The sequence below is a fragment of the Electrona antarctica genome, assembly GCF_951216825.1.
Source record: "Electrona antarctica genome assembly, chromosome: 2".
NCBI lineage: Eukaryota > Metazoa > Chordata > Actinopteri > Myctophiformes > Myctophidae > Electrona > Electrona antarctica.
The window spans coordinates 43,585,061-43,601,106 of record NC_136807.1 but is presented as its reverse complement, the minus strand read 5'-3'; the positions used below and the strand labels follow the sequence as shown (position 1 = coordinate 43,601,106).

General features: G+C 42.2%; 1 protein-coding gene across 1 annotated transcript; it reads right to left on the bottom strand.

The window, feature by feature from the left end:
- Positions 1–648: 648 nt before the first annotated feature.
- Positions 649–14,175, bottom strand: pgd (phosphogluconate dehydrogenase). The gene is made up of 13 exons (XM_079491822.1): positions 14,006–14,175; positions 12,904–12,979; positions 12,606–12,785; positions 10,681–10,746; positions 10,463–10,581; positions 10,248–10,314; positions 9,995–10,129; positions 9,461–9,650; positions 6,939–7,069; positions 6,353–6,486; positions 4,465–4,564; positions 1,975–2,097; positions 649–1,207 (listed from the first exon to the last, which is right to left on the bottom strand). The coding sequence occupies exons 1-13, from the start codon at positions 14,011–14,013 to the stop codon at positions 1,088–1,090; spliced, it is 1,449 nt and encodes a 482-aa protein (XP_079347948.1). The 5' UTR covers positions 14,014–14,175; the 3' UTR covers positions 649–1,087.
- Positions 14,176–16,046: the final 1,871 nt, after the last annotated feature.

Here is a 16,046-nt window from a genome sequence, read left to right as displayed (position 1 = left end):
CCTTACAGCACCCTCCTATTAACATGATGTTAATACCTATCCATTGGTTTCTTACATACCTACAATTGCAGATAATTCTGGGCTGGCAGTCAAATCTGCTGCTAGCAGAAAGGGCCTGTTACTACAGCAAGGCTACCTTCTTCAGATACTGCTGGAAAACCTAAAGAACCAAGAACCACAGGGGCCATCTATTGGACATTGACTGCAACTACAGCTTGAGAGACCTGTGTAGGACCAGTGAAATCCAGCCAGTTTGGAATGTGGATAAGTAAATGGAAACATAACTTGGTCGATTATTTCTCTCCCCGTCAATAATACCAATTGGTATCGTATTTTAGATTGTTAATGTTGATTAGTCGCCTTTACAACAAGGTATAACTTCTACGGGTCGTGCAATGAACAACCCAACTAAAGGTGAGTATCCTTAATTAATCAGCCTACTGTAATAATGGTTTCAGTTTTTGACTAGACAGGTAAGTTATATATACACCGGGTATTACATAGCCGGTATCTAGCAAGTTAGCAACCCACTCAAAACATATGGTATGCCAAGTCAGGTGCTGCCCAATTTTACTCCTGGCTACATAAAGAGTGAAACACACACAATCCTGTTACACCTGGCTAGGGAGTAAGAACCATACAAGCGTATTATAAAGGGATTGAAGTCTTTATTTAGCCTAATACAGTACAGTGCAATGGTTCACCTTTTGAACTCTGAGGCAAACATGACTGGTGATGAGTAACTTGATAGCCCAGACCATCCCGTTTGCCACCTTTTTTACTGACTGGCAAGAAAAATGCCCTATATCAGAACACATTCCATTAATTCAAAGTGGTAGAGTACACATGTATACGTAAAATGATTCCACTTCATAAATAAAATAGTAACAATATCATTTTGAGTATTTCAATAAAATACAAGTTGTACTTGTTTTCAAGTGAAATATGTTGGGTCTTAAAATATTCAGGCTTGTCTGGAGAGAAGGAATGTGTAATGGAAATACTTTCGTAGGCACCTGCCCACATCCCACATGGTCTTCAGTCTTGTTTATCATTTTATTTTGCAGACTAGATGTGGAATTCCACCTTAGGCATTGTAGGAAGAAGAGGACACGTTTCCACCAGTACCGGTCCAGTTGGTGTGGATGAAGGTGCCAGGCTTGGACAGCAGCTCATATGTGTGGGCTCCAAAGTAATCCCTCTGGGCCTAAGGTGAGAACAGAAAAGGTACCATTTTAATGATTGTGGATGATTTCCAAAGATTCCTAAATTCAGTGAGGTAGCCAGACAAACACAAAGGTGAGAAAGAAGAAACTGACCCATAAGCAGTTTCCTTTTTATGCTGATCCATGACAATACATTTCTTAAATTGGTTTTAAATGCGCTGAACAGGTTTTAAATAGACAGCTCAGCATTGGTAAGTCTGCTTAAGGATATAGAAACTCATACCTCACCTCACACACACACACACACACACACACACACACACACACACACACACACACACACACACACAGGGCCCCATCTTGCACAGCACCTTATCCCTTCATTATCTTGAATAGTTAAAAATCTGACACGTTGTGAGCTTAGAGCTTGTAGTGTAGATTGACTATTTTAAAATAAAAAATGCCAGCCTGTACCGGTTTAGCAGTCCAGGCACCTTGGCTGGTAATCCAGCATGACGCGGGTTAGAGTCCCAATCCCGACAAATTTTACTGTCCCACCGTTTCATGTCTACCTACTATACATCTATCAATAAAGGCAAAAAGCCCCAAAAATATCTAAATTTAAAAATAAAATAAAAAGCCTAATAAGATTAGCCATTTAGGGATAAAGCCCTCTTAAATCCCCACAAGGACCAAAACAGACCTACTACAACCAGCTACTTGAAACAAGATCATTTTAATCTCATGCACTCCCCACAGTTAGCCATATGTTCAGACCGAGTTAGTTTTCCACTATCAACGGACTTACTTGGAGAAGGTTAGCTGGAAGCACAGCATGTCTATACCCATCATAGAAGGAAAGTGCCGTGGTGAAACAGGGCATGGGGATGCCATGCTGGACGCCTGTGCTCACCGTCCTGCGCCATGACTCCTACAGCAAGAATGGGAACAGACCAAAGCATGGTTAGATTCACAATGAATCAAATTCAACACCGCAAACCTACAGTATATTACAGCAGATTGCAATTAGGGACGACCCAGTATTCTACCATTTCTGTAGTCGACTTGTCTGAGACATTTACTGTACCGACAAGTCAATAGACTTTTGAGTGCATTTGATTTTTTAAACGCACTAGATATGTTAGGAGGTCCATCTGTCTGTAGTTCCTTCCTTCCTTGTTCGTCCATCAGAGTTGATGATGACCATGGCACATCTCAATTTAGTTTGTCAAGTATCCTCCTACATGGCTCTTTTACGACAGACAATTCTTGTCATGTATGAGAATGAAGTTGTCTCATGAAGTTATAATTAATAGACAGGCGAGAGGAGATAGCGTGGCAATTTGAAGGTGTTTTAGAATCAGCCTCTGGTCTAAAATGGGAATTCTGTGGGGAGGAGTTGCTCTTTCCACCCGACTCACTCCTCCTTGAGCTGTCATCGGACACATCAGGGTGATGTCATCATAAAATATGATTTGATATGTATTGCACAGTGCTTTCACACATTGTATCCACCACATTTCGTCTGCAATTTTGTTTGCATAATTCCTGATTAGTCTTTTTATGAGTTACAAGCTCACATGGTGTCACAAGTTTACATGTGATGCAATGTAAACTTGTAGATTGGCTATTTTTGTGAGACACGATTGTACACTGAAATATAAAATAGGGATTAAGTGGTTAATCATACCAATTGATTTAATCAATTATAATACAATTAAGTAATTGGTTTTAATATATATATATATATATATATATATATATATATATAAAAAAAAAGACAATGGAATAATCGCAAAGAAAACTAGAAAAAGTGCCCTTCTGGGCACAGGTCTCCACCAGGAGGATAGGACTGTGTGAGATGTTTGGCAAAATGTTTAGGAGTAATATAAACATGTTTGCCTTTGATGGCAATTGGATGACTTGAGGCATTTTGTTCCAAAAATGTGTTTTGCAAAAATCAACCTGTTGGTGGCGCTATAACAGGCCAATGTGAAAAGGGTGGGATATATTCCTCAGCCTAGTAAGAAAATGTGTGAAAGATTTCACGTAAATTGCATGCTGTGTTCATGATTTGAGGCTTTTGTTCAAAACAGGGCAATCTTGCAAACTGTGAAAGCCAATTATAGTCAATTAGGATGGAATATGAAATATCGGACAGATCCTTGACTTGAGCACATGACCATAGAGATACTGTGTAACGATTTGTGAGATTTTTGGACAGAATCTGGAGGAGTAATATCAAAAAATGTGTTTTACAAAAGTCGGCCTCCTGGTGGCGCTATAAAAGGCAGATGCGAAAAATGCAGGTCAAAGGTTTGTCCTTGGCCTCTAGGGAGTGTGCATGCAACGTTTCACGCAGATCGGTGCAGTTTTAGGTAAAAAATTTGAAAAGCTGCCTCATGGTGGCGCTATAACAGGCCGTTCTGGAAAATGCGGGGCAGAGGTGCATCCAGGGAGTGTGTGTGCAAAGTTTGGCATCGACCGGGTTAACGGTGCCGGAGATTAGCTGTACACAGACGGACGGAAGGAAGGACGGACACACGGACGGAGTGCAAAACATACTCTCTCCCCATGCCTTCGGCCTGGTGGAGACAATAATCGATGGTAGCAGTACTGTAGTTTGCCTCCTTGCAAGAGGAAATATTCTTGACAAATTGCCTGTGGTGATTTGGGCATTCACCACTTCCTCCTACCTACAGTGTTGTGCTATAGTTACTGAAAACCAGTAACTATACAGTAACTTACTAGTTACTTAATTTCATAAGTAACTGTTACTTTACCAATTACTTACACCAAAAAGTGAGTATGTTAGTTATTTTCTTTAAGTATAGGCTAGCGACAACAGGGGTTCTACTGCTCCAGTGACCATTGTATGTGCAGATAGCTGCTCTTACCGATTGTTTATAAATCCACACACGCACGCAAAAGTTGTCTGTGCTGCCTGGGTCTTTAGGTTAGTAACATAACTTACATTGAAACGTTCTTCTTTGTGCTCGACAAAAGTGAAGTAGTGAGACTATATCATATAGGATTATATAGCCCATTTGGAGAAACTTTGCCGCCGCCATGACAACCTTATTCAGTAACACGGCAGCTCCCCTGCACTACACTGCAGGCAGCCGCAAAAAAAAAAAAACTCACGTTCTTCAGTCTCTAGCTGAGACTACACGAAAAAGAACAGAGTAACTAACGCACCATGTAGTAACGGTAACAGAGTTAATGACATTTTAAAATAAATAATACGTTACTGTAACAGTTATGTCCCAACGTGTTATGTCCCAACACCACTGCCTACCTGGCACTCTTGTACTGCATTAGTGAAGAAGTCGTCCAGCAGCAGGTTCTGAAGGTCCTGGTCCCTGTCGAACGCCTCCTTGATCTTCCCCAGGAAGACACTGATGGAGGTGGGAAAACACAAGATGTTATCCAACACACAGTAGCAAAGAAATATGGATTTTCCACCACAGGGGGAAAAAAAGCCTGAAGTGCTTTTTGTCCCATCTCAAAATCTCTTTAACAGAACCCAGTTTTTGAGTGGTGTAAACCACTCCTACAACTGGCTTTGTTAGTTTACGTGTCTGTCTGTCTGTCTGTCTGTCTGTTCGTACCAAAAAATGAGCATGGTTGCTATGGTCACCCAGTTCACACGGGTGTGATTTCATTACGTCAGACATTACTTCAGACCACAGCTGATCAGTCTATATAAGACCTTACACCACTCAGTTCACACGGGTGTGATTGTTTTCCTCTTACAACTGCGAGATGGAGAGAGAGGTAAACATTTGAATTGCATGTAAAACTAAAAGGAAAATCCTTTCCAGTATTTTCATTCAGTGGTGGAAATGGGCTTCCATCAAAAAAAAGGGAAAAAAATGGCAAAATAAAAATCATATAATTAGTAACAAGTAAGACGCGCGAACGCGGGAAGCGAACGCAGCTCGTAAATTGCAAAAACAACAATTAGAATAAATTACGTAATTTTGTAAGGTTTTTTTTAAGTTCTCTTTTTTTGTGTTTAAGTTTTTTTTTAAGTTACGTTTTTTTTTAAGTTAAGTTTTTTTTAAGTTTCTTTCCTTTTAAAGTTTTTCCTTTTTAAGTTTTTTTTTTAAGTTAAGTTTTTTTGTAAGTTAAGTTTTTTTTAAGTTAAGTTTTGTGTGTGTGTGTGTGTTTGTGCGTGCGTGCGTGCGTGCGTGCGTGCGTGCGTGCGTGTGTGTGTGTGTGCGTGCATGCGTGTGTTTTTGTGTGTGATACAGCTGCGCCCTCTGGTGGTGGGTGGGTGGTGTTACAGCGGGACAGACAGACAGACACACAGACAGACATGATCTGCTGGGTCTCATAGTAAATGCTCACTGCGTTCGCAATCACTGCGTTCGCAATTACAATAGTGTATCAAAGAATCATTGTCCATTAAACTTAACCTTGCAGAATGTACAGTACTAAGCTTCAAATAAGCACACCGAGCACATTGCCCTTTGAAACTAGTTTCAGAACAGATTATGAGAAGTCATTATGGAGTGTCCTATTTGTTTTAGGTTTATGCAACACACCTGCCAGGTTGCACATACTGTATAGAATACATTTCAGAATCCGATACTTCCCCATTCCCCTCTCATTCTCATTGGACAGGAAACCTCATCACCTCTTTCTCAATAAGGATTACAACATACTGCAGCTGGTTCTCTATCCAACACCCATTTGATGATTATAAATCTGGCTAATGAGGATTTTACAGTGATTAGAGTATCAAAGTCAAAGTCCTACTATTTGTCACATACATTACCGCATTGAAATTTGTTCTCCGCATTTGACCCATCTCTTGGAGTGGTGAGCCGTAGCCGTGCCCGGGAATCATTTGTAATTTATCTCACCCGCCAATCTAATATATTATCCTTTGTATGAACCGAACCCCGACCCCCCCAATTTCAGGGCGGACACTAACCACTGTCTGGTCTGGTATGTGTACATACTGTATATGGGGAATATACATGTAAAATTAGCTACCAGTTCTCTTACAAACCAATTTATGAAGCCACTTGTAGAGTAGCCTTAACTGACCATAGTTTCACCATCAGTAGTAAGTAAGCGACAGCTGTTGACAGAGGTTGCACAAGACAGAGGACAAAGTGTGGTGTGATGTGAAGAAACCGTGTGCCCCAGCCAGGGTTCACTGTACTGTACTGTACCTTCTGATGATACACCCTCCCCTCCACATCAGAGCGATGGCACCGTAGTTAAGGCACCAGCCAAACTCCTTGGCTGCCTGTCTCAGTAGCATGAAGCCTTGGGCATATGAGATTATCTTGGAAGCATAGAGGGCCTGAAAAAACAAACAAAAAAAACACATGTATTAGTTTGTTTTTTAAAGAGGGAAACAGTAGCATTTTTACTCTGTTGTGCTTTAATCTGTACACTACAGATTACAGTTCTTCCTTACTTAGTTAACTTGGTTTATATGATGCTTTGTATGGTCCTGTTAATATTAACCTTGCAGCAATATTTAAAAAAGATGCATCCACTTATAACTGACCATCAACGGCTAAAGATTGGACAGGGAACACAAGCCATTATTAGACCCTGTGGCATCTAGTTTGAGGCCAATGTCAAGTTTCCTCAAGTATCCCAAGTGAGCCTAAACAGTGCTGTGGATTTGGCATTCCTAGCTGCGTCACAATGTTCCACTGACAATGTGCACGTTTGACTAATGACAGCTTGACTACGACCCCAATTGCTTTACTTTTTTTCTGCCTATCCTTGATGTGCATTCTCTACCTTTCTGATGTCCTCCAGGAAGGCAGTCTTGTTACCAGTGAACTTGACTCCCTGGGGCCCAGCCAGGCTCTTGCTGGCCTGCACTCTCTCCTCCTTCAGAGAAGACAGACATCTGGCAAAGACAGCCTCCCCTGAGAGACACAGACAAGGAGAGTTGCATGGATTGGAGACAGGGTTAGTGTGGTTGAGTACATCACATGTTGTAAGAGCTGTACACAGCAGCTGTGCACTCTGCCAAGCAGACAGTTTGAATGAACAGTGAATTGAAAACCGATTACTACATCTTATATACACACACACACACACACACACACACACACACACACACACACACACACACACACTTATTATTTGTAACTTTTATATTTCACATGTATGCATTCAACAACGTCACTGTTTAATAAATTACAATTTATGAGTTGGCAAAATAAAAGGTTGTAAATTGTATTAGTCGACGACAAATAACTGTTATTTCAAGAACAAATACATTTTGAAGTAAAATGTCTTGTTTCCCCCCCTACCATTAATGCCATGTCAATGCACATAAATATTGAGGTACACGTGCGAGAGGCTGTGTGTGAGATTGTAAAGACAGCCTGTGTAGAGACACGCACGCCCGCAGATGGGGGAGAGATTAGCCTTTCCGAAACGTATTATTATTATCGTTCTTCCTTCCTGGTCTGCTCGTTCATAAACCTGATTGTCTGGTGGAAGAAGCCATTTCTCAGCACAGTGCCCGTGGCTTTGTGACTGTGAAGACACTTTCCAAGTGGCAGCATCTGAATCAGTCCGTGGCCGGGAAGGCTACGGATTGATGACTCAATGGTTGGCCTATATTCCCTTTCTTCTTTCATAAAAGATACGCGTCACCAAATATGTGCCACCTCTCTGCCAAGACAAGGCTGACATCAAGTACCTTACGGGGCTGATGAAGTCCCAAGGTAAACACAATAGGTCACCCACTCACCATGATGACTCAGCACTTTAAGCACAAGCAGACCGACTTGCCATTGCCATATTTAAAAGGAAGTAAACTTCCACTGCATTAAATGCCAGTTCCTTTACCACAATAGCACAGAAGTTCAAACAGCAGGTACAGTCCTGCTTTCCTTCGATAGAATTTGTGAAATGCCGATTTATATCGCTTAAGTAGTTAAGATGAGGCAGAAAATGTTTAAGTAAGCATGACTTGCAAAAAAAAACTGTTACAGCTATAGGGTGCAACGACAAGAGAGGGACAGCGAGAGAGAGGGAGTGGTGACGGTGAGAGTACAGAGTTGTGAAAAAGTGAAAAGTATGATAGGTTGTTCTGTTGTGACTGTTCTCTTCCTCCTATCGGGTTGTGGAATGTCATCCATACTAAGGGTTGAAACCCAGCCATGCAGAGTGCTGAGCCTGCCTATCCACTTGCCTTCCCATGGATACACACTGGCTCAACCCTCACACAATAGGCCCTTTTCTTCTGCCTCTATCTCTTCCTCTCATTTTAGATCCCCCGGCACAGACTGGTAATACTGGTAAGAGGCCATAACAAGGGAATATCCCAACATTACACAATTTAAAACATATTGGCTACTACCGTTTGACCTTGTATGCTCCACCGCTGCTGATCGGACTTTTACAGTAAGAATATATTGTAGAGCAGTGAATACGGTAATATCTATAACATCACATCATATTTACTTTCTCATTTGACCCCAATAGAACTTACTGTAGTGTATGCAAGTTTCAACTGATTTCGAGATACAATCATCCAATAGAAAGGAGTCTAATTTATACTTCACAAAATGTGTCACTAAAAATTTTTTTTTTGTGAGAGGCACCGTGGTTAAACAAATGTAAGGGTGCTTTAGGTGTGCAACTAGTCTCAAGCCATAGGCTTTCTTGGCTTTTAAATCCTCTTAGCAGACCTTGTATTGAACTGTACTTTGTTCTGTCAAGTCCACTGATCAGTCTCTTGTTTGGAGTTTACAAGCCATAATGGCAGCCAAATAGTTTAGCAACCGTTGCTAAGGATGGCAAGCTTTTGACACCTCATAGCTGTCAATGTCATTTTGCATGGCTGTGTTGTTGAACACATACATAGCTTAACGCCGGAAAAGTTACACGACTGACATTTATGAAAACTCCCGTTGGACGGTTGTTAAGTTGATCGAGTTGGATACCGTTTTTCCCTCATTTCCTAGCATTTCTAATTTATTGAAATAATGTCATGGACATTAGTCCAGTGCATAGCCTACTGCAGTCCTTAACTAAATTTAGAAGCTCTTGCTACTGAAATGATTGATTTATATGGAGAAATCCCATCATTTAACATACATCTCAATGGGTGAGAACTTGCCATCGCAGAGTGGAGTGGGTGGGGCTTAGCAAAGAGCTAATTACTTTGTTGACAGAAAAACAGATGTAGTGTACTGAAACATGGCCTCCGACTGTCAACAATGGCCAGCCAGGGAAGAAGAGAACAGGACAAATAGCCACTTCCTTGTCTAGAACATGGTAAACCAACTCCTCTCCCTTACCAATCAAGGTGACAGGTGTGCCATACTCTAAGGCTGAGATGGCAGTCCACTTCCCTGTCCCCTTCTGGCCGGCACTGTCTCGGATCTTGGGAAGTAGATGTTCCCCATCACAGTCCTTGTACTTCAGGATATTGGCTGTGATCTCAATGAGGAAGGAGTCCAATTCCGTCTTGTTCCAGTTGTCGAAAGTCTAATAGCATTTAAACAAAAAGTAAAGTAGTGAGAGTAGAGTTGTGAAAGAAGGCCAGGCAGGGGACGTATATAAACACGCATGCTCTGTCATTGCTCATACCTGACGAAGACCCACAAGGGTCAAAACCTTGTACCCGTCTGATTAATAAAGTGCATGTGAGCTTGAGATTGGTGTGTGGACGTCCTTCCTTATAAACAGGCAGGTGACTTTACCATGGCATTTTATTTATGACCGTGTAAAACTGACAACAAGAAGGCTGTTGATATGAACAGATAAAGTCAGTGCTGTGCCATGAATGGGGGGGCATAGAAGCTGTGTTCATAACCTTGTGACACTCTTACCTGTGCCATTTCATCATGGTTCATGCCCAGGACATCTTTCATCAAGTGGTAGGCCTCACAGCAGAGCTGCATGTCTCCATACTCAATACCATTGTGAACCATCTTCACAAAGTGACCTGCACCCTCGTCACCCACCTGTGTAAAAAAAAAGAAGAAGTATAGAACCATTTTAAAAGATTATTTACCATCATCATCATCATCATGAGGGGGGCGGGGGTTACATAGTTCCACAACAACAAAGTACTTCACCGACCCAATCACAGCATGGTGATTTTCCGACTTTGGCAGCAATGCCCTGGAAGATGTCCTTTATGTGTGGCCTGTGAGAGAAACACAACCGTGCAGCAATAAGCTCACTGAGTGCATTCAGTGGCACTCTGAATAGTAACTCTGCAATAAAACATTGTGTGCCAACTTTGAGACGCCTTGCTTAATTCCACCCCCCCCGTAGAGTGTCATGTCTCTCACCAGGCTTCTATATGTCCTCCTGGCATCAGTGAAGGTCCATAGCGTGCTCCTTCCTCTCCACCGCTGACCCCACTGCCCACAAATAGTAGATTCTTCTCCTTCAGACTCCTACACCGCCGCTACACACACACACACACACACAGTCAGAAAACACTATGCAGTAAACTAAAGCAGTAAAGACTAATGCCTTAGGTAAACACAATTTCTCTGTGACTTACTGTTGTGTCTCTGTATTCAGAGTTGCCCCCATCAATGATTATGTCCCCAGTCTCAAGAAGAGGAACCTTTGGTAAAACACACAAAAAAAAGCCATTTCAGGTATAATCAGTCAGAATGCAGAAGCTGCAATTCTTCCCTTTTCAGTAAACTTAATAGGGATTTGTTTTTTTACACAGAGGAAAATAAATTCAGCAACATTTGCATTATTCTATAATAATAGGTTCCCAACCTTTTTATACACCACCTCAGAAAATATTTGGCTCTCCAAGTACCACCATAATAACTGAGGTCAAAATACAGGAGCGTATACCCGCCCTTTTCCATTCCTAAGCCAATAATACTGCTGCTCTGACAAAACTGATGATATTTCTAATGTGATTAATCCGTTCTCCAGTCTTCTATTAACGGCTAGGTGCACTGTCAAGCCCATTTCAGCACGGCTGGATAGCCTATTTCGAACAATTGCTTGGTCAGAAGATCTACCTGTAGTAATATAAATATTTCATTCCACTTTCTCCTTTTTTGGGTGACTCCTCTCAGTCCTGTGTACCACCAGTGGTACTAGTACCAGTGGTTGGAAACCTGTTCTAGAGCACACCTTTACTGTATTTAAAAATAATATTTCACCAGGTATCTCCATCTTCTTATTATTTACCCAGGGGAGCACAAGTTCTCATTTTCAGAAAGGGTTAGCCCTGCACATAGAAATGCTTAGACAGACATACACATTAATACACAGTCTATACTGTTAGCCACTGAGCATCTCCACTGGAGCAGTTGGGGGTTCAGTGCCTTGCTCAAGGGCACCTCAGCGGTGACAGGGAGAGAGGGAGGAGTAAGTGGTGCCATTCACTTGCCCACCCAGGTTTTTTTTCCTGACAGCCCGGAGAATCAAACCAGGAACCTTCGACAAGTGCACTCATCTAACCTTTAGGCCACTGCTGCCCCTAGAAACCTGATACATCTGGTGGCATCTAGGGGCTAAAACGGGGGGGGGGGGGGGTAGAAAAAATTACTGCCCTGCAGAACCAATCCAAAGACTTGTGGTCCTTCTTATAAGGACGATATTTGTTTTTAAAGTAGTGGGCATAGTTTTGTCAGAGGCCATTAATGCTGCTGTTCACATCTGCATCAGTGGAAGTGCTGTAGGCAGAGATCTGCCCATGACACAAATACTAGCCAGCTACATTGGTCAATTACCTGCCAAAATGTCAATGTACAGCATTTGCATTGTGGCTGGTGTAAATAAAATCAATTCCCAACCAATTTACAAGCTATACACAATACAATATTAACCCATTTAGACCCAAGGATGCATCTGTGTGGCATCTGGTATGGTTGCCCCTAAACCTTCTCGCCCCTCGGTTTTTTTCTGCCGACCACTCAGTCCGACGGTTCATGTATTCTTTATTTTGTTTTACTGAGAATAAGGTTAGAAATAAGTTTAAGGTTAGGCATAGTTTTAGGTATAGGGTTAGGTTTAGGCATAGTTTTACTGAGGTTAAGGTTAGGAATAAGGTTAGGTTTAACCATAATTTACTTATGTTACTTTAGGAATACCAGGCCGCGCAGTTGTTAAAGGGGTGACTCGTTTACTCGATCTAAAAGCTTATAGCGTGGCACCAAGTGCACGCTACGAGCGTGTAGATCTGCCATTTTTGAAAAATGTGTGCAAATCTTTGAATATATATTCTTTCACAGCGAACGTTTTTACCTAAAATATTTGCTTCTATTTAGACTCCCATCTAAATATTTTTAGATGGGAGTCGCAGCCAAATACAGATAATTCTGTGTGTCCTTGACATGAAAAGGTTTGAGCACCAGTGATATGTATTTCAGAAAACTGTCATTTTGTAGAATCAGGTCCTAATGGGTTAAAAATAAAACACCATGATCAGTAATGACTCCTCATCACTCCACTGACCAGTTTATCGATGAAGTCATCGACAGCCTGACCAGCCTTGACCAGCATCACAATCCTCCTGGGCTTCTTCAGCTTGGACACCATGTCCTTCAGAGACTCTGCACCGATCACCTTGGTTCCTTTGGCTTCGTTCTGCAGAAAGTCATGCACCTTGGACACGGTTCTGTTGAAAGCACAGACCTGCGAAGGGTTCGGATGAAGGGGAAGAAAGAAAAAGACCACGTTGTGACTGCATCCTATGGCTCAGGAGACGCACTCAATAAATGCTAAATAAGTATGACATGATTAAATAGCTTACCACAAAGCCATGGTCATCCATGTTCAGAATGAGGTTCTGGCCCATTACGGCCAAACCAATCAGTGCAATGTCTGCTCTGTGAGAGGAAGTATAAAAAAAACATTTATAAATTGATGTATTGCAGAGGAGATGGAGGAAAGAGATATGGATATCTGCTCTGCTCTGCGAGAGGAACTATAATCATATTTACAAATGTGTGTGTTGTGCATCTGGCACACCAACTTTAGCATTTATTTACACCAATATATAGACGAAGAAGCAACTTGGGTTTTCACAAAAGTATGCAATTCATGTGCTCAATGACAAGAACATGTTTTGCTAAAATTGCTGTGTAATGTTGAAAAACATCATTATACTGCCATCATTTGTTTGAGACACAGGGGGCCTGGCTTGCCGAGTCTTGGAGGTGGAGCAATAATAATAATAATAATAATAATAATAATATCTGGGACTTATATAGCGCTTTTCTTATTAAATACCCAAAGACGGATATCCAGTTAAATACTGTATATAGTTTTTTTCCCCCTGTAGCAACGTATTCCACCTATTCGATTTTCCCCCCAAAAAAAGAGAGCCAAATGCCCAAATCCAATAAAACCACCTGTCTGTCACCCCCGACAAGACTCACTCAGGTGACGTCTATTCCCTTCCCCTACTCGCACGCACATACTAGGGCGCGATGATGTCACACTGTAGGCAAAAGTAATTCTCGATAGTGGAACATTTAACTCAAATGTCAGTACGTAGACAATTCAAACCCCTATTCGGTTTCATGACATAGTCCTATACGCATGATATCCATGGATTTGAGTACAACGGTGTGTGTAACAGTCTAGCCGACTACACATTTCAAAGTCTCACGTCACGTTCTCATGTCAAATGTCATTTCAAGACTTGAGGAATTGCCATCATTCCTGGTTAGCTAGCCATCCATCGAAAGCTAAATCATACGCAAATCGGATACACAAAAAAAGTGCAATTGACAGTGACACAGACGTGAGTTCAGTTTATTTTGTCAGTTTTACGCTCAGACTTAAAGACTCAAACATCAATCAACTGCACCGAATCTAAATCAAAGTGTAAAAAGTCACAGGGAACTTACTCAGCCATGGTGGTGCTCAATGGGTCCGCTGTTCGTCTTCAAATGACAGTTGCACTGTTACACGTACAAACCAATCCTCTTTTATTTATAAGAGGCTTCCTGAGCCTTCCTCTTCCCCCTCGCTACTTCCTCGTTGTTGATGTTCGGCTCCCATAGCCCGATGGCATGGCCGCACTGTAATTGGGCTAAATCATCTGTGACATAACAATTAGCCAATCACAGTGTGACAATCTCCCTGGGATATGGGATATAGACTTCCCATTGAATTAACGGGGCGAAAGCTCAACGGTTACGCCCATGCAAAAAGTCTGCCTATCACCTCGCGTCAAAGAAGCTGTAGCGACATTGTTCGCGAGCTCTCATTGGTTCAGAAATCTGAGCAGAGATATCAGTTCTCCTGTTGGATAGACACACCCACCCACTAGCACAGTGTAGTATACAGGGCCGGTCCTGAGCAATCTGGCGCCCCAGGCAGGATTTTTCGCGGCGCCCCCCCCCCCCCCCCCCCCCCCTCAAAAAATAAAAAAAGTTTTTTCTTTTTTTTTTCTCTGTCCCAAAAATTGAAGAGACACTGTGGAGGCACTGGGGGGACAGTGGGGACACTGTGGAGGCACTGGGGGTCCATTGGGGAGGCACTGTGGGGACACTGGGGAGGCTCTCTGGAGGCACTGGGGGGACACTGGCACTGGGGAGACACTGGGGAGGTACTGGGGAGGCACTGGGGAGGCACTGGGGGGGCACTGGGGGGACACTGGGCAGACAGAGTTGGGACAGAGTAAAAAAAAAAAAGAATGTTAAAAAAAAAACATTTGGCGCCCCTCCCCCATGGCGCTCGAAGCCGCCGCTTCGTCGGCCTGTAGGAAGAACCGGGCCTAGTATACAATCACGTGAACTATTACTAGCATAGACATATATAATATATCTATGATTCATTACTAGTATGTATGTATGCAAGGAATTGCAGTTGAAATTTACACAACCACTTGCAAGTTGCAACTTGCAACCACTTGCAAATTGCAACAGAAACAGAACACCCAAACTGCGCTGACTGCTGCAACAGGGCCGCTGCAACTTCTCTCTGCTGCAGCAATCTCTTTGCTGCATCGCAACTCATTGGTGTGGACTGGGCGTTTAGGCATTGTGACGCCCACGGAACTATTTTACTATTTTATGCATTTTCTATCATTATTAATAAGTAGGGATTAAATCAGCTCATGCCATGGTGGGAGTTCATGGTGGTACGCACAGTCCAATTAGTGCAAGCAAGGATGCTAGTTTGAATCCGATCCTCTTCATGTATCCCAGACTCCCACTACACTAAAAAATAATGATATTAAAGAAAATACATTTTGCAAAGTGAAACACAATAAACTAACTCATCTCAGTGATTTTTTTCATGATGGCCAAAGTGGCCATAATTGGTATAACATGGTATTAACCATAGTACAACCTTTTCCATATTCTGCTGAGAGCCTGAAACACAGTTTATTTTATTTTCTTAGCAACTCATTTTGATGTGATTCAGTATAGCAGTGCATAACTCTTGGATAAGTGAAACCCTTTGATCAGATCTGTCATTCTTTCACAGAGATCATTTCCACTCAATGAATAATTATGTCCGCTGGGCCGGAAGACTTTAACTTTATAGAAAACTTAATGTCCTCTGAGAGGCAATTTGTGGTACAGCACACGAGCACAGTACACACAAAACATTGACATTTTCTGACGATAAAACTCAGATACACAGTGTGTTGCTGGTCGTCACACTAGTGCAGTGCCAGGAAGGTACATTTTATTATGCCACGCCCGGAAGGTGGATCTGATGTTTTCACCCCTGTGTGTGTGTGTGTGTGTGTGTGTGCGTGTGTGTGCATGCATGCATGCACGATTGCATGTGTGTGTGCGTGTGTGCACAGCTGAACTCAGAAACCACTGGACCAACTTTTATTATTGCAGACAGACACAGCCCGGAAACCAGACTAATCCAGAAATACTCCTCAAAATTTCAAATCTGCCTTTTTTTGTTGGCAGTTATAGGGCG